At 42.7% G+C, this 19,661-nt stretch overlaps 1 gene segment (V, D, J or C); it reads right to left on the bottom strand.

Moving 5' to 3' along the window:
• Window positions 1-16,354: 16,354 nt before the first annotated feature.
• On the bottom strand, window positions 16,355-18,048 carry LOC125104786 (T cell receptor alpha variable 6-like). The segment is given in 2 exon segments: window positions 16,355-17,308; window positions 17,944-18,048. Coding segments are annotated over 2 exon segments (432 nt in total).
• Between the last annotated feature and the right edge of the window lie 1,613 nt (window positions 18,049-19,661).

Here is a 19,661-nt window from a genome sequence, read left to right as displayed (position 1 = left end):
AAGGAAATGCCTAGTTGCAACTGTGCCATTAATATAAACTCTTCAAATTTAGAGTCCCTCTGAAAATTCTGTTACCTATATACAAAATTGTAAAGTTATTTTCCAATAACTTGTATATAAAATGAAAAGTGAAGGAGAGAAGGAAAGATTTAGCATATACAAATACACACATATACATAACAAGCAAATGGAAAATATGCAAAAGTACTACAATTTTGACTACACTTACCATAGGGAACTTTGAGTGACATATGGAATTTGTTCAATCAATATGCTGTATGTGTGAAGCTAATATAACGTAGGTTAATTATATCTCATCTTTAAAAAGTACTACAACTTTGCTCTGTAATTGGTCACAGGCTTTAATTGATATCTATGGCTTTCTTCAAACATCTATATTCTCTATTTCCCTACCCTCAGCCAAAACCTTTGCTTGGTGGAGTGACCCAAAACTTTATTCCAGAAAGATCTGAGTTCCCAATTTTCCAGTTTGGTTTTTGTAATTAAGCTTTACCATTGGGTATAAAAGTACTAAGAAGCTCCACAGATAGTATGCCTTGCTTTCCTTGCTTCCCTTGTGTAGAAGCAACCCAGTATCTTCTTGTCGGTCAGGATCTACCACTCCAGTCAATAGATATTTTCCTTCATGTTGGTTCAACGGCTGAAGAGCCCAAAATGTCCGGGAGTTACTTTCATCATCCATTGAGTAGAGCCATTTTTTGGTCCCCTGGCAGAAGAATTCTTCCTTGAAGACTAAGATCTCCAAGCCAACACAGCATAAAGTGGCCAAGATGGGGATCTCATAGTCTGTTAGTGGGTTATTAGGTGTAATAGTAAGAGGAGCCACTCACACATCTACCTTTTGATTCCAGGCTCCATGGATTCTGGCTCTGTAAAAGACAGTAACAAATGATGGTCTCTGATTTGAAGCACATGTTTAATTCTATTAAACAAAGCCCCATCCAATCAGTGTGTTTCCCAACTAACATTGTAATTCAGTCTTCAGTATGATATTCCACCTTTCAATTGGGCTAGCTGCTTCTGAGTGGTGGATTTTGTGGTAAGACCAGTGAATTACGCCTGAAAAGTCAGAATTATTTGTTTGATTGATAAAATAACCCAGGATTCCCACTTTATTCTTTTTTTTTTTTAAGATTTTATTTATTTATTTGACAGAGAGAGATCACAAGCAGATGGAGAGGCAGGCAGAGAAAGAGAGAGAGGGAAGCAGGCTCCCTGCTGAGCAGAGAGCCTGATGCGGGCCTCGATCCCAGGATCCTGAGATCATGACCTGAGCTGAAGGCAGCGGCTTAACCCACTGAGCCACCCAGGCGCCCCCCACTTTATTCTTAATATAATTCTTTATTGTAGAAAGTTTCTCATAAAAATCATATATAATCATATAAACAAATAACAAACTATTAATAAAAGGAAGAAAGGGAGGGAGGGAGGAAGGCAAGCTACTTTGATTTCTCAGGCAGAGTTAGGGTTGGGGAGGTACAGGTGTGATCTCCCAACTACTTGGGGTCCTTGGTGTAAAATTTATTTTTCTTCAAACTCAGCTTGAGTTCAAAATCAAAAGAAATTGGTGGGCATAAATTGCCCATCACAGTCCCTTTGGGCAATGTAGCTGAGCTGATGACAGTGAGTCATCTGGAAATAGAGGTAGAAGAGATTATGGTCCAAAAATCAAAAGATAAGGAGGGAGGGAGAAGGACATTAAATGAATACACATTTTTTATTCCAGATTTTACATCTGTTAACACCCCACTTACTTTCCTTATATGCTTCCAGGAATCACTCAAATACCTTTATTACATATAACCATATCACTGTGTCCTAAAAACTACTATTGTTTTCCTGATGTACCATTAGTGATGATGTACTTATTCTCTATACTTTGAGGGCTCCTGTGCACTTATCTTTCTATACATTATAGAGTAAGCCAAAAAGCAGCTAGAAAGCTCTCTCCTTCTCCTTCCCGTTCTCTGGAGTATTTGTTTTTCTCAAGACCTCAAGGACACAAGGACCATAAAAGTTTCTTATGCAGTTCTTTTCATCCTACACAAAACAGGTTTATACTGGGTTTTAAGTTTATACCAGGTTCAGTGACCCATAGTGTCCACTGCAATTCTCTTCAGTATTTCTAGCAGAGTTTGGCATGGCTAAATTTACTACATAATTAATTGTAATGGTATTAACAATTAAGAATCAATCTCTAATATTCAGCAGTGAAATCAAACAAGAACAGGGTGAAAGCAACGACAGAAAAAAAAAAAAAATGTCCATAGCTGGAAGCAGCAAAAGAGATTATATCCATAAATATTTGGTGTAGATTTGTAGAATTTGAGCTCCTGAAAGAAAACGAGGCTACATTTACAGTTGAGACAAAGTCTTTGGACAAACACTGATGAATTCCAACTCTTCAATTTCCTGTACTATTTATAAATAATTGCCAAAACTAACATGACCATGACAGTTTTCTGAGCCTTTCACGACTCTAATCAACCTCCAACTGCTGAACAATAATTTCTCAGAATCCTCCCTAAATAAAGTCCCTTGTTGAGTTAAAAATGCAAAAACTGCTCCGATGCTCTTGAGTGTTTTCTGACCTCTGAGTATCTCACTTGTCTCAACTTCAAAGAACTCAGCAAGCCTGTTCCATCCATTCCCTTAGCAGCAGGGAGGAGGGGCTGAGGGGAAGGTGTTGAGCCGTCTCTAGCTGGTGCAGCATCACCCTCTGGAGGCCAGACAGCGGACAGAGAGCCCACCCAGACTCCGCACCCGAAGCTCATCTGTGCTTTCCTTCTAGTTAGAGATACATCAAAAACCCCCTGAACCGATTTACTTTCTTTCGTAACTTATCATATATCCCCTTCTGTAGTAAGTAATATTAATCCTTGCCTCTATGAATAATAAAGCCTGTAAAATAGAGGCATAATTTACTTTACAGGGAAACTGATTACACAGTGCGTCTATCAGACTTCGGAATCCGCGCGAGCCCTCTTGTAAAAGCGTCGGGGCCATTCTTTAGGCAGGGATAATCAGATCAGCGTCTCCAGGCTGAACTCTGGATGGCCTCGCTGGGAGTACGCAGCAGCCTGAGAGCAGGACGTGGTAGGATGCTAAAATCAAGACACCAGCAGGACTGCTTCTTTCTTGAAGCCTCTTGGCCTAAAAATGTTTTGTTTTGTTCTTTACTTTTCCCGATGCTAGAGGCTGCCCATTTCCTTGGCTCATGGCCTCCTTCTTCGTCTCCAAAGCCAGCACTGTTTCCTGTCTTTGACCATTCTTCCATAGTCCCATCTTCCTCTGACCACAGCAGGGAAAGTCTCCCCAATTTTAACTGCTCACGTGATTAGACTGGGTCTGCCTGGATAATCCAGGATGCTACTCCTACTTCAAAGTCCTTCACTTAATCTTATCTGCAAAGCAATCTACTAAAAAAACAGACCAACTTAAGCAATGGCACAAAAAATACCTAATACCTCAGAGTCCTTCATTCTTACAATAGAAGGGACAGCAGGAAGGATTAGCCATAAGTATAAAGCAATCAGTTGTAAGGGCCAAGGGCAGGCTGCCCAAAATGTACTGTTTTGGTATATTGATTATTTTAAATAAAAATTAAGAGATAGTTTGTGCAAGGACACTCAGACCTTCTCTGTTCCCCTGAGAGCAGGAAATAAACCTCCCATGTGAAAGGTGCCCTTCCTATACCAGGAGCTAAAGAGAGACCCTCAGCACCACAGAAAGGAAAGTGAGAGACAAGTATGCCCTAAAGCAACACGTGTTGCTTTTTACTAATCTACTACCCAGCCCAAATTCCATTTAGAATTCCTTACCTATTGATGCTCCTAAAGTTAAGTCTTCGTGGTCAATTCCTCACAGATTTATTGTCTCTTTGTCTAAAAAGTATAAAAACTGTCAACCTTGGACATTTCTTCCAGTCTCAATTTCATGACTGGGTCTCCATGTGCCTATAATAAAACTTTGGGTTTTTTCTCCTGCTGATCTGTCCCATGTAAATTTAATTATTAGTCCAGCTGGAAGACTTTGAAGGGTAAGAAATCTTTCCTTCCTTCCAGTACAAATGGCAAATATCAAAACAAGACGAAACAAAACAAAAGTCAGAAAACCTGACAGAAAAGGAAACAGAAAATTCCAAGAATGAAAGAGAATTTCAAAAATATCTTAATTAACATATATTGAAAAAATTCAACAACAAAGATCCAACAATCAGGAAGAGCTCTTAGAAGCTAAAAATATTGTTGCCAGCCCCTTTTAAAACTCAATAGATGGAGGACACCTGGGTGGCTCAGTCAGTTAAGTGTCTGTCTTTGGCTCAGGTCATGATCCCCGGGTCTTGGGATCAAGCTCCACATCCAGCTTCTTACTCAGTGGGGAGTCTGCTTCTCCCTCTGCCTGCCACTCCCCCTGCTTGTTCTCTCTTTCTCTCTCTCCCTGACAAATAAATAAATAAAATCTTTTTTAAAAATCAGTAAATGGTCTAAAAAACAAAAATAAGAAAATCTTTCAGGGCACAGAAGAAAAAGACAATCAAAAATATGTGTATAGGGGCACCTGGGTGGCTCAGAGGGTTAAGCCTCTGCCTTCGGCTCAGGTCATGATCTCAGGGTCCTGGGATTGAGCCCTGCATTGGGCTCTCTGCTCAGCAGGGAGCCTGCTTCTCCCTCTCTCTCTCTGCCTGCCTCTCTGCCTACTTGTGATCTATCTCTGTCAAATAAATAAATAAAATATTTTTTTAAAAATATGTGTATAATACTACACAGAAAAATCAATCTAGGTGATAAAATAAGCAAATAATATCTGTCCTACAGAACAAGAAAAGAGAAATTTATCAAGGAAATGATAGAACAAAATTTCCCACAACTAAAGGACATCCTATACTTAGATTAAAATACCCCAAAGGTATAAATATTGCTGAATAAAAAAGACACTTAAACACATCCTTGCAAAACTTTTAAACACCAAGAATTTAAAAAATCCTAAAAGTCGGGTGCCTGGGTGGCTCAGTTGGTTGAGCAACTAACTGCCTTCCGCTCAGGTCATGATCCCGGACTTCCAGGATCGAGTCCCACATCGGGCTCCCAGCTCCTTGGGGAGTCTGCTTCTCCCTCTGACCTTCTCCTCTCTCATGCTCTCTCTCACTCATTCTCTCTCAAATAAATAAATAAAATCTTTTAAAAAATTTAAAAATAAATAAATAAATAAAAAATCCTAAAAGTATATGGAAAGAGGGACACCTGGGTGGCTCAGTAGGTAAGGCATCTGCCTTCACTCAGGTGGTGATCCTGGCCCCTGTGACTGAGCTCCCTGCTCAGTGCGGGGAGGGGAAGGTCCTGCTTCTCCCTCTCCCTCTGCCTTTCCTCCCGCTTGTGCTCTCTCTCTCTGACAAATAAATAAATAAACATATTTTTTAAAGTGTATGGAAAGTAAAGTCAAAAGGATCACCTATGGCGGGGGCAGGTGGGAGGGAACCAATCACACTGACATCAGATTTTTTAGCATCAATAATATATCAATATATCAATATTGATATATATCAATAAATATTTAAAAAGAGGATGCTGATGAAAAATTATTTGAAAAACTAGAATTATAAACTCAGTAGAACATCGGGCCTGATAGATTTACCATTAGAAATACAGAGCTGCACCTAATCCCCCTGCCTTCTCTATGGCACCTCACTCCACCTTCAGATGTCTCTGGAATTCTCTAATCCAAAAGCTTTCTGATTCAAAACAACCAGAGAGACTATCTTCAATGGTTTTCTAGATTTGAGGGTAGCTTGTAGTCTAGTCTTTTCAATCCTTCTGTTTTTTTCCCTCCTCCTTCTACACCCGGTACCATTTTTCCAGAGTATACTTGGTGCTTCCAATTCGTGAGCATTCCCAGAATGCTGCAGCATGAACAGTAATGCTTGGCTTTCCGCTGCAGCCACAGGTTTCCCCTCTGCTAAACCAGTTACCTCTTCTCCACTTACTTTCCACCCTTTAAACAGCATCTTGATGTCTCCTGTGCTGTCACCATCTTTCCCAGTCACTTTGGGCTTATGTGTTTATATATATTTTGAAATTCTTTATTAACATTTAATAGGCTTTCAGGAGGCTGCAGAGATCAACGTAAATATTCAATCAACTCTGTTCAATGAAATATCTGGGACTTACTGATTTTTTTACTGTATGTCTTCTCGCTGTCTTTCAAGTTTTTTGTTTACCAGGTATCTAGATTATTTTTCATTAAAAAGGAATTTTAAAATTTTAAACTGTGAAGAAAGAACTAATAATTTTAGAATTAAAATGAGAGAGAGGTTATCAGCTCATTCATAGCACTGACAGAGAGGGCCAGTGAGAAAAGGAAATGTTAGAAAAGACTTCTGGAGGAGACCAGAGGAAAAGGAAACATCAAAAGGGTAGGACCCTTCCCTCTTAATGGTGTTTTCAGTATCTTTCCCAGTTGTCTTCCCTAGCAGGTCCTGAGATATGGAGACACACTGAAAATCTCTATTATTCCCTCTCCCTGAAAATCAAATTTCTTTTGATGGGCCAAAAAATCAATATTTATTGAGTGACTGTACTATATGAGGGAAGTAACCCCCATATTTGAGGAGACCCCAGAAAAACACAATCCAGAGATTGTTCTTTCTTCTCCACCTTCTTTCTCTACCCACCTTGTCACTTTCCATTTCTCCGCTAGTCTTCTTGAGGAGAAAAGGAGAAAAAACCTTGAAAAGAGTTGAGGAAACTACATGATGTCCCCCCCCCCACCCCAACCACTATCCCTGACCTGTGCTCTGTTGAAGAATTTGAGCCTGAGTGTTCTCTTTCCTCAGACTGTATGGGCACTGCCATCTGTCCCAAGGGCTGGGTTTAAGGAGCCACTTAATCAAGGGGTGCCTGGGTGGCTCAGTTGGCTAAGGGTCTGACTCTGGTTCAGGTCATAATCTCAAGCCCTGCATCTGCTTCCCTGCTCAGTAAGGAGTCAGCTTGTCTCTCCCCCTTCCCACCTCCTTCTCCCTCTCTCCTCCCTACCAGCTCATGCTCTCTCTCTCTCTCTCTCTCCCCCTCTCTCTCAAACTCTTAAATAAATAAATAAAATCTTTAAAAAAGAAAAAAGAAGTTGGCTAATCAACATAAAGTAGGTAAGGGAGGAAAGAGAGGAAGGAGTGTCTACAGGATTTAGACATGAGCTGCCTCTTCAATTATGTGCTTGTGTCCACTTCTTTTTCTGGTTTGTTTGTTTTTTTTTTTTAAGATTTTATTTATGTATTTGATAGACAGAGATTACAAGTAGTCAGAGAGGCAGGCAGAGAGAGAGGAGGAAGCAGGCCCCCCTCTGAGCAGAGAGCCCGATGTGGGGCTCGATCCCAGGACCCTGAGACCATGACCTGAGCCGAAGGCAGAGGCTTTAACCCACTGAGCCACCCAGGCGCCCCTTGGATCCACTTCTGAGAGCACCGGTCCATGACTGCAATTTCATTTTCATGAAAAGAAGCTATGATAACTATAATTTTCCTTCTGTTCTTTGCCTACATGTGGAATTCTGTTTCTCTCTCCTCCCTTTTATTCTTTCCCTAAGAATAGTTGCTTTGGTTCTTTCCTGTGTTCCCTAGGAAATAACCCTCTCTCTGTCAGGCAGACATTACGCAGATGCTACCCCAACTATGTTGTGTTGTGTCTCTAAAGAAAAAAATCATACACATCTCTATTTCTTTGGATGACCTTGGCCAAAGTCATAGAGTTGCACTTTGTCTGGAAGGAGGAGAGATCACTGATCTTTTTTTTCAAGTTATTATTTAAATTCCAGTTAGTTAACATTCAGTGTAGCATTAGTTTCAGGTGTGGAATTTAGCGTATCATCACTTACTTTTTTTTTTAAGATTTTATTTATTTGAGAAAAAAAGTGCACACGTGCAAGAGCATGGGGAGGGGCAGGGGGAGATGAAGACTTCTTCCAGAGCAGGGAGCCTGACAGACAAGGTGGCTGAATCCCAAGACCCTATGATCAAGACCTGAGCCGAAGGCAGACACTTAACCAACAGAGCCACCCAGGTGTGCTGTGCTTCATCACTTAGTACAATACCAGATGCTCATCCCAAGTGCCCTCCTTAATCCCCATCACCCATTTAGCCCATCCCCTTGCTTGCCTTCCTTCCAGTAGTCCTCAGTTCGTTCTCTATAGTTAAGAGTCTGTTTCATGGGGCACTTGGGTGGCTCAGTTGGTTAAGCGACTGCCTTCTCAGGTCGTGATCCCAGAGTCCTGGGATCAAGTCCCACGTCAGGCTCCCAGCTCCATGGGGCATCTGCTTCTCTCGGACCTCCCCCCTCATGCTCTCTCACTCTATCCCTCTCTCTCTCCCTCTCTCTCTCTCAAATAAATATATAAAATCTTTTTTTTTTAATTCTGTTTCATGGTTTGCCTCTCTTTTTTATCCCCCCATGATCATCTGTTTAGTTTCTTAAATTCCACATGAGTGAAATCATATGGTATTTGTCTTCCTCTGGCTGACTTATTTTGCTTAGCAGAATATTCTCTAGTTGTATCCACCACTGATCCTTGATTAAAGAAGCCAGACCCTATTTCTCATTTCTAAAACGGGGCATTAAATTCAGGGCATTGTCACTTCCTATTCTTCCACTGTGTCCTTGGAGTTGATCTGGGTTATCTTTGCACCTGTCAGAGTACCTGAGGTCAAACCACAGTAGACTCTCCTGAAACCAGAATGGATCACGAGGAACAGTCCTCAGCAGATGAGTCCTGCCTGGCCCTCTGAGGGCTTGTGCCAGGCTCCTCGGCAGCTTCTTTCTCCCTGTGTCCTCGCTCAGCATAGCTGCACACAGCCATGTCTGCCATAGGGACTGAAAGTTTCTTCCTGTGAAAGGTGGGGTTTTTTTCATTTGTGCCTTCAAAGCCTTTGCTGCTTCCATCTCATTTTCTTTTATGGTTCTCAACACAGCTACAAAATTTCACCAAGATATCAAATACCCTACAAGAGGGAGGAGCACTTTTGTGGGAGCATAGGAGTGGTTTACAGTAAGGAAAGCCCGTTCTGAGAGGGTCGCTTGGCTTCCCATCTGGGTCACCAAGTCTCCTCTGCTTCCTCCAGGGGGATTAAAAAGCTGTGTATTTCCTTGGCCTTGAACTAGACAAAATTGTGGTTAATTATTATACTGATATACGAGATTAAAAGAATCCCAAAATTTTTATGTAATCTATGTATTAGATTGAGCCAAATAAAATTGCCTCTATTAAACCACTTTTGGTCTATAAAAATGACAATTTTGTACATTTATTGAGATATAACTGAAAGTAATAATATAACTGAAAGAATGACCTAATGATTCAATATTTATACACATTAGGAAGTGATCACCACAATAAGTGTAGCTACCATCTGCCACTTTACAATTTAATACAATGTCACTGTACTCCCATGCTGCACATTATATCCCCAAGATTTACTTATTTTATAACTGGAAGTTTGTACTTCTTGACCCTCATTGTCCATTCTGCTACCCCTAACCCTCCTGGCACCTACAAATCTGTTCTCTGTACCTATGAGCCTGGGTTTGGTTTTGTTGTAAAAGAATCCAAATTTTAAGGGGTATTTTATTTACCAAACTTTAAAATCTACCAAATATTAAAAATACCATAATCACTGGATCTGATGAAAATTTTACCTCATTTAACCTTAATGACCTCCTTAAAGGCAAATATAGTCTCATTAAGGGTTAGAGTTTCAACATGTGCATCGAGGAGTAGGGGTTGTGGGGACACAGTTCAGTCCAACATCAAGTCTTTGGATCATTAGCTTAGCAAGTCCTTGAAATCATGTTAAAAGCCATGTGAAATTGATATCCACAGCATTGTAGGGAATGTTGCCTAGGTTTTCCCACCTCTCTCTATATAAATCATCACACCCAGCTGAAGTCATAAAGGTCACCTCTGCAGCTCCCAGGGTCTTCTCTGAGTATCCTTAAGCCAGTTAGGGTCTCAGTGCTGGAATCCAAAATGTGTGCCCAATTTATGGTAAGGGACTTATTTCTCTGTTTCCTGGGCCTGAGAAACACAGAACTATTATGTTAGTTTGACTCGCCAACCACTAAGAAGGACAGTTCACCATTGTCTATGTTTTTATACACATTGACACTGTAGGATCTTTCCTGGGAGGAGGACCTGTAGTTGAGATAGAACAGTACTCCAAAGAGATTGGGCTTCCTTACTGTATAATCAGACAGATAAAGACAAATAATGTTTAACATAGCCTATATATGAGATCAAAAGAAGTGAAACTCATAGAAACAGAGTAGAATGGTGGTTATCAGGCACCAGGGTGGGGACTAGGGAGATGTTGGCCATGGCTCCAAACCTCTAGTTCAAAAAATGGAGAAGTTCTGGGTGTCTAATATATAACATTGTGGTTACAGTTAACAATAAAGTATCATATACTTGAAAATTGTTAAGAGAGTAGATCTTGAATGTTCTCACCACAAAAAAAAAAAAAATGATAATTATGTGACTGCAAGGAGATGTTAGCTAATCCTATAGAGGTGAACATTTTGCAATGTGTATATGTATCAAATCAACACACTGTACACCTAGCACTTACACAATGTTGTAAGACAATTATCCATAAAGTTGTACCTGGAGAAAAGAAACCAAATCAGTGGGACAAGATTCCTGCTATCTCATTTAGTCTATAAGCTATTTTCCCTAAAAACGATGAGATCCTTGAAGTGTTCCAGTCTCAGGAACTCCACATGCTTACTGGGCAGCAGAGCCTCACAGAACTTCAGTAAATGGTTACTGTGGGATATTTTTTAATCTGGCATGAAAAAAACAGCATCCTGACTGAAAACGGGAACTTTTCTGGAAATTAGAAATCAAGTTTTCATTCCTAGCTCTTTCCATTCCTACCTCAAAGAAATGCCAGGATTCCTGAGTGTGGAGGCATCTGAGAGGGAATTCGTTCCTTCCCCTCCAGCTGTGTCCAGCCCAGGACACTGACTCCAGAGAAATCATCATTCTGCCCTCCAGCCTGCCCTCATCCAGGCCCCTCCTGTGCCCCTCTGATTTGTTCTCAGCTTCCCCTGCTGCAGCTCTCACTGTGCCTCCCAGCACACAGTAGTACAGGGCTGAGTCTGACATTTGCATGGAGCGTTTCTCCAGGTGGAAGGACTTGTCACTCTTAAGATTGGCCTGAAAACTGTGATGCTCTACCCTCTGGTTTTCTGATGAGCTCTTCAGGAGGAGCTTGGGCTCTTTGTTTTGGTACTGGACATATCAGAAAGCAAAAATGGAATAGACGCTCTGGTAGGTGAAGTTCAGAGTCAGTGGTGTCCCCTCAGGAAGGGTAACAGGACCTTCTGTCTGGGTCACTGTGTCTCCACTGTTCCCTCCTAAAATAATGAAGATTTTGTTATTTAGGAATTTATGAACAAAAGGACAGTCCCCAGTTGATGAGGGAGCAGGAGGCTGGCTGAGGACAAAGCAAAAGCTGGCACCTTGCACCCCCTCTCCACCCACTCCCCTCCATAATATGTGTGACATTCCTCAGGCACCCCTGACTGCCCTAAAAGGAAAACAAATAGTTAACTTGCAGAGATCACAATCCTGCAAGACAGGAGTCTCCCTTGGTTTACCAATGTCCTAGAGATTTACAACAAAGAAGCTATCTTAACAATAGCACAATTTCCAGAGGCAAATAACTCAGTTCCTCAAGCCCTAAATAAAGTTAAATTTCTTCTAAACCCAAATCTCACTAACAAGGACACTTGATAGGAGAAATGTGAAACTTTATCTCTAGATCTCCAAGATAGTGTCGAGAATCATTCCCAAGCATATGGCCCACTGATAAATATCTAAAGGGTGTCACAAGAAGATTTTTACTACTAGTAATAAATAACCTTTCTCCCAACAATAGCTAGCCCCTCAAGGTCCTGGAGACCTTGCTTCCAAAATTCCTTAGAGACTAACATCACCCCCTTTGTTCTCACCTACCCAAATCCTGTGTATATAATCAGCCACTCCTCAGGATAGCGGGCAACAGCTCTTCCTGCCCAGGGGTCCTGTCCCCGTGCTTTAATAAACCACCATTTTGCACCAAAGATGTCTCAAGAATTCTTTCTTGGTCATCAGCTCTGGACCTCACCCCACCGAACCTCACCTATGTTCTAGAACTTCATCACAATGAGGAAATTGAGCTAGATATCATCACCCAGACCTAAGAATAGAAAATCATTAAAAAAAAATTACTACAGTATGGAGATTCTGCCAAAAATTAAAAATAGAACGAGCCTATGACCCAGTAATCACACTCCTGGGTATTTACTCAAAGAATATGAAACACTAATTCAAAAGGATTTATGACCCCCTCTTTATTGCAGCATTATCTACAATAGCCAAATTATGGAAGCAACCCAAGAAGATAAAGATGTGGTGTATACATACACAATAGAATGTTACTCAGCCATAAAGAAGAATGAGATCTTGTCATTTGCAACAACAGAGATGGATCTAAAGAGTATAATGCTACGGGACGCCTGGGTGGCTCAGTTGGTTGAGCCGCTGCCTTCAGCTCAGGTCATGATCCCAGCGTCCTGGGATCGAGTCCCACATCAGGCCCCTTGTTCTGTGGGGAGCCTGCTTCTCCCTCTGCCTCTGCCTGCCACTCTGTTTGCCTGTGCTCGCTCTCTCTCTCTCTCTCTCTCTCTCTCTCTGACAAATAAATAAAATCTTAAAAAAAAAAAAAGAGTATAATGCTAAATGAAATAAGCCAGTCAGAAAAAGACAAATACCATGTGATTTCGCTAATTTGTAGAATTAAAATTGAAAATAAATGAACAAAGGGGGGAAAAAGGGAGACAGACCATAAAACAAACTCTTAACAATAAAGAACAAACAGAGGGTCACCAGAGGGGAGGTGGGGGCGGGCTGGGGGTGGGACAAATAGGTGATGAGGATTAAGAGTAGCTTTATCATGATGAGCACTGAGTAATGTACAAAATTGTTGAATCATGGGATGCCTGGGTGGTTCAGTTGGTTGAGCATCTGCCTTTGGCTCGGGTCATGATCCCAGGGTCATGGGATAGAGTCCCACATTGGGCTCCTTGGTCAGCAGGGAGTCTGCTTCTCCCTCTCCCTCTGTGTGTGCTCTCTCTCTCTAGCTCTTACTCTCTCTCAAATAAATAAAATCTTAAAAAAAAAATTGTTGAATCACTAGTTCTAGTGATGAGATAGTTGGAAACTTCCTTGGAGGAATGTCACACTTGTCCCATCCAGGATTTGGGGAGTAGGGGAGGAGTTGCAGGGTGTCAGCTCCTGCTTTGTTCTCAGCTTGCCTTCTACTCCCTCATGAATGGGACAGATCCAGGAAAACTGGGTAACTTCCCAAAAGGGTCCAAGCCATCACCTTAAACACTGTCTTCTTCAGCTAAAGACAAAAGAAAGATGTTGGGGGGGGAGCAGGTGAGGGATAGGCTAGTTATGGGAGGTTTTCAGCAAAGCACAGTAAACACACTGTGCAGATTTAAGTTTCTACCTTCTCTATTGGTAAGATTTTCTAGAACTTTATTCTGCTCTTGTTGCAGAAAATCTGAAGCGGCCGAGGAAACTCAAGCGGCACAAGGGAAAGCAGGGAAAACTTAGCTTTATTATTGCAGGCAGGCCCAGCGTGATCATTTCCCAAAGGCTGAGCACCCAACAGGGTTAAGAGTGAGTTTTTATGGTTACGGGTGATGGGGGATGTTAACGGGGCGTTTTCAGGGTCTCTCAGGGCCAAATAGCCCCTTCACGTGGAAGTAAAATCTATGCAAAGGTGTCTCAGGAGAGTGCTAAATCACCCTGGGGGACTTGTTTCTTTTTCTTTTCTTAATCAAACAAAACTGGCTACTGGTCTTTTTCTTCTGTCTCAGCAGGAGCAATGACTTGTTATCTTATCTTAACCAAATGGGATGGTTATTTGGTCTTTCCTTGGGCCTCACCAGGAGCAAAGGGGAGCCAGGTGTGGAAAGGGGCTGGAGCCAGGGAGTCTCTATCTGCCTCACCTTTTCCATAGGATTGTCAGTGCAAGGTTAAAAAAAAAAAAAAAAGGTTAAAAAAACTAGAGAGGTCCTCAACTCGGAACCCACGCCAAGTGTGAGAAGGTGCAAGTTCCCTCTGATGAAGTTTAGAATATAAGTGAGGTTTGGTGGGGTGAGGTCTGGAGCGGATGACCAAGAAAGAATTCTTGAAACATCTTTGGTGCAAAATTCTGGTTTACTAAAGCTTGAGGACAGGATTCCTGGGCAGAAAGAGCTGCTGCCCCAAGATTGTGAGGGTGTTGGGTCCATGGTCAAAGGAATGAGACTGATACAAAGTGAAAGTCAAGCAAAGCTTTATTTTGTGCCAAGCATTAAGAATCAAAGCGACCATTCGGGGCCACCTCTTACAGAGAGGTCAACCCCTCCCATCCTCACAGATTAGCTTTTATAGAGCAAAGGCCATGTGGTTGAGCCTGGCCACACACAGGTGGCCAATGAGATTGCAACACACAGAGAAAGCTGCACAGTCATCCTAGGTCACACACGGGTGCCAATTGAATTACAATTCACCCCATAGTAGCTATTTGAACTAGCCTATCACCTTGGTCAGAATTTGCCCCCAAAAGGTGTCCAAAAGGTGGGGCCCACACTCCTTGGTATCTAGGGAGACAGTATGCACCCCCACTCATTGGATGTCTCCACCTGGCCCGACTCATCCCTGCATTCGGGCTCTGTTGCCTCCATCTGACCTGACCTGCCCTTGTATTTTGGCTCTGTTATCAGGGTCTGGTCGGCCATATTGTACTGGTTTCCTGGACTTGCTTTTAAGTAAGTTCTCCTGGGGGTGGGGGGCAGGGTCAGTTTAAGTTTCACTGCATAAACAACAAAATCACTGTTTAACTGGATGGAATCGCTCTGGCTAAAAGGCCCTTACAAGGGCCGGCAGGTTTTGTATGATGGGGTTGGGGGAGGTTAGGGAAAAAGGAGGTTTCAATAGAATTTTCATATGCTAAAGAAGACCTACAGGATACTGGACACCAGAGGCCTTGCCAGTGTCAAGGTCATTTTTTCCCTTCTTGGCAAGGGGACTAACATTAATCTTAATTAACATTAAGATAATTGGGAGATTCCCAAAGAATGTCACAAATGTCCCACCCAGGAGTGGGGGTGGGAGAAGGTTGCAGAGTGTCAGCTTTTGCTTTGTCCTAAGCCAGCCTTCTGTTCTCTCCTCACCTCTAAGTTATACTTAGACACACTCACTGACACCACATACATAGTAAACAAAGGTTCTAAATGATGTGGGAGACAAAGGTAGAAGAAAAAATTTTTTAATTTCCTTACTGCCTACAGCCCATTGACAAGTCATTGAAACAGGCAGAGTGCCATTCCTCCAGGAACTCAGCTGCCTCCATGTTAAAACTTTGCTGAGGACAAAGCCAATCTTAGCCCGACCCCCAGATCCTGTAAGTCTATTTTAACATATAAAAATTCTTTTGGAAATTTCCTTTATCTCTACCCCCACCCCCAAGATGCATGCTGGCAATCACCGCCCAAGCATACGACCCACACGATACATCTGAAGGGTCTCAGGACCAAGGTTTGACCAGATAGTAAAACACAACCTTTTCCTAACAACAGCTAGTCTCCTCCAGGTCCTGGAAACCTTGCTTCCAAATTCCCTAGGGACTTACCCTATCCCTGACTCCCTCCCAACTTAAAAGTATATAATGGGCCACTCCTCAGGACCCCAGTGCAGCTCTTTCTGCCCATGGGCCCTGTTCCTGTGCTTTGATAAAACCACCTTTTTTGTGCATAAGAAGTCTCAAGAGTTCTTTCTTGGCTGTCGGCTTCTAACCCTAATTCTTTCCTACAGCACTAAATCCATCTCTGTGGTGCTCATGACTTATGGCATGTTGCCCAGTATAGTCTGTGGCCCTTCCTTCACAAGATGAGTAATATCAAAGAATATAGGTGTTAGAAAGAAAAACCGCATATCCGTAATGGAGCCACTTAAGGCCCCAATCAGTAAACCAAGATTTAATAACTAACCTAACTGCAGTTTCAACCCCCTCAGGAATGGACCTTTAACCAGCCAAGCTGGAATTTCCCAGAGGCAGTCTCCTGAAAGGCCCCACCCCCCTTAGGAGGGCAACCTTGCCTAAACACTGGATTCCTTGCTAATAAATGCTTTTTTTTTTTTTAATGCCTTTTCTCAGCCTTTAAAAAACCTTTCCTTTCCTGCAGCTCTGCAGAGCTTCCCTCTGCTTACTGGATAGAATGCTGTTCAGTGCAAGAATATTTAACAAAGACAATTAGATCTTCAATTTTACGTGGTTGATTTTTTTTTTAAACACAGGTCAATTTTTTATTTTTACCATCATCATCATTTGAGGTTCAGTTTAAAAGTGTCCCAGGAATGTTTAGACTGGTTTGTTTGTTTTTGTTGTTTATGTGGAGGAATATACAGTTAATGTTTAAAAGGAATGTGTTTAACCCTCTATATGCCTCGGGCTGTTCTGGCCCAGTCACAAAAACTGGGCAGAATTAATTGTCCTTAAACACACACACAGATACACATACACACAAACATGTGCATGCCTGCACATAAATCCTCTTTTCTTGCTCTCTGGCATTCTTTAGGGCATATTTCTTTTTCCTGAAAAATTAGATTGTCTGAATTTCAGAGCTGAGACAAACTTGAGAATCATGTGGTTAGCCCTTCATGTTCCGATGAGGCAAATGAGACCAGCGATTCTCAGGAGCTGCTCAAAGTCACACAGCAGTATCAGCAGGGAGAGAATCAGAGGCTGGAGGTAGATCCAGGGCTCTGGCTCACAGCCTTTAGCCCTTTCAAGTGGCCCCCACTTGTTCTGCCTGGAGCTGGGGTCAGCCCTTGAGGTCAGCACAGCCAGCAGCTCTGCTGACTGAGCCGCTGGCAGAGTTTGGGTGCAGGAAGCAGGTGGCAGGGCCCTGCTGTGTGTCTGCAGCACAGAAGTAGGTGGCTGAGTCTGCAGGCTGGGACTTTGTGATATAAAAGGAACTCTGCTGGATGGTCTTATCAAAGGTGGCCCTCAGTCTTCCTGTCTGTTTTTCACCCTCATTTTCACGTATTAGTAGCAAGAAGACAAGGCCTCTTCCCAGATCTTGTCGATACCACTGGAAGACCACTGGAGAATAATTCGTGTAGTTACAGGTCAGCACGGCCTTCTCACCCTCCTGGATGCTCAGGGACTGCGGATTCTGTTCCATCTTTTGGCTGCTTACCCCTAGGCAGAAACACAATACCAGAAACAAGAGGTTTAGTCACTACACTGACACTCATAAGAGTCTTTTTTGGGGGGCAACTGGGTGGCTCAGTTGGTTGAACAGCTGACTCTTGATTTCAGCTGTGGTCATAATCTCAGGGTCCTGGGATCAGGCTCTGCACTCAGCTCGTGCTCAGCAGGGAGTCTGCTTTAGGATTCTCTCTTCCTCTCCCTCTGCCCCACCCCTGGATCACTCACATATGCACACATGCTCTCTCTCTCTAAAATAAATAAATCTTTTTTTTCTTTTTAAAGGTTTTATGTATTTGTTTGATAGAAAGAGACATAGCAAGAGAGAGAACACAAGCAGGGGGAGTGGGAGAGGGAGAAGCAGGCTCCCGCTGAGCAGGGAGCCTGATGGGGGCTCTATCCCAGGACTCTGGGATCATGACCTGATCAAAGGCAGACGTTAAATGACTGAGCCACCCAGGCACCCTTAAAATAAATAATTTTTTTAAAAGAGTGTCGTATTTCCTTTCCACCACCCCAGATATAACTAAAGAAGCAGCAGAATGGATCTTGGCCCTTCCCATCTCCATCCTGTGGGCTGGGTGCCTGGATCTCTTAGCCCTCATCCCAGGAAGCTTCCAACTCACAGTCCACTGGAAACCACAAAATCACCAGAATAACTCTCAGGAACAGCTTCATTCTTCTCCCCAGCTGTGGCCTGGCATGTGGACTCACTCTCCTCAAACAAAAAGCCATTCCCTTTAGTCTGGTGGGTGTCACTGGAGTTCATCTGTGGGAGGAAGCTTCTGCTTCCTACCCAATCAGTGACAAGCTTGTACAGCCCTCTACAGATACTCACTGACCTCATCCAGCTTTAGAGTGACTGCCATTCAAATCTGAGGGAGGAGCCAAATAGATAGGAAACAGCGCCATCTTGTGTTCAGAAGGGTTTTACAATAACGAAGTGTGTTGAAGACCAGTGCTTCTCACTGTGCATACAAATTACCTAGCGATTTTGCTAAAATACAGATTCTTTTTCATTATGTCAAGGATCAACACTATCACTATCCTGTTCCTTACAACATCCTTCTAGCCAGACTAAGAATCAAATCGTCATGAGACAGATTAATAAGAGAAAATTAAATCTGATGTGCTTACAGGGAATCCACACAGACATGGAAATTTCAAAGGCAAAATGAGGTTTCTACATCATTCTGAACTAAGGAGAAGGGGTTAGGGGTCCGGGACTTCAAAGGGAAGGAAGTAATTCACAAGAAGATGTAAAAGTAAATATTTGCTAAGCAAATGTTTGCTGGAGGACTCAGAGACAATGGGACATAGAAGACTTTCATCAGACAGGCTTTGTTAAGTTCCTCCCTGTCTACCATACTTAATTCATAGTATAATGTAGTTATTTACAGTGATAGCTGTCTTCCTGGAACAGATACCCTATCTTAATTCTTTTTAGGCTGGGGGGGCAGGGGGGAGTTGTGTGGATAAGAGCTTTTCCTGAATCTGCTGGATTTTGATTGTCTTTTAACTGAAAATAACCTTCATGCCAAAGTGGCCCATTTTGGGGCTGCCAGTCTGTGGCCCCCACAGTTGGGTCTCCAGTGGAACTGGGTAGTCTATATTTCTAACAAGATTCCTGACAATGCTGATGCCTCTACTTGAAGTAGCAGGACTATATGAATGCTCGTCTTGGTCTGGAAAAGGGAATTTGCAGTATTAAGGTTTGATACAGGACAAATGATCACGTTTCCAAAGGGCTCAGTTCCACCACCCTCACTATTCTTTTTCTACAATAGCCAGAGGATGTCACCAGCTGTCGACAATGTAAAGCACAGGAGAGCACATGCCTGAATTCTAGGGAATGTGCTCAGATCCAGGGAGTGAGCCTCCTCTCCTCACTCCTCCTGGCCTTCCCACAGGCAGGAAAATTATGGCTTTTGTAAGGGCCTATTCAGCAGAGCAGCCCCACTCTGGTTGAACTGCCATTTTGCTGTAAAACTTAAATTGACTCTGCTCCCTGCCCCCCAGGGGAACTTACTTAAGAACAAGTCTCGGAAACCAGTCCCACGTAACAAAGTCCAAATACAAGGGTGGGTCAGGCCAGGTGGAGGTATTCAATCAGTGGGGGTGCATACTGTCTCCTAGCTACTCCTTGGGAGTATGGGCCCCGCCCTTTGGGCACTTTTTGGCGCCAATCCTAACCAAGGTGATAGGCTGGTTCAAATGTCTACTAGGGTAAATTGTAATTTAATTGGTCACCTAGCATGACTGTGAAGCTTTCTATGTGTGTTACAATTTCATTGGCAACCTGTGTGTGGCCACCTGTGTGTGGCCAGGCCCAACCACATGGCCT

Source organism: Lutra lutra, chromosome 7, assembly GCF_902655055.1.
Source record: "Lutra lutra chromosome 7, mLutLut1.2, whole genome shotgun sequence".
In the NCBI taxonomy this organism is placed as follows: Eukaryota; Metazoa; Chordata; class Mammalia; order Carnivora; family Mustelidae; genus Lutra; species Lutra lutra.
This window is presented reverse-complemented; position numbering and strand designations above follow the sequence as displayed.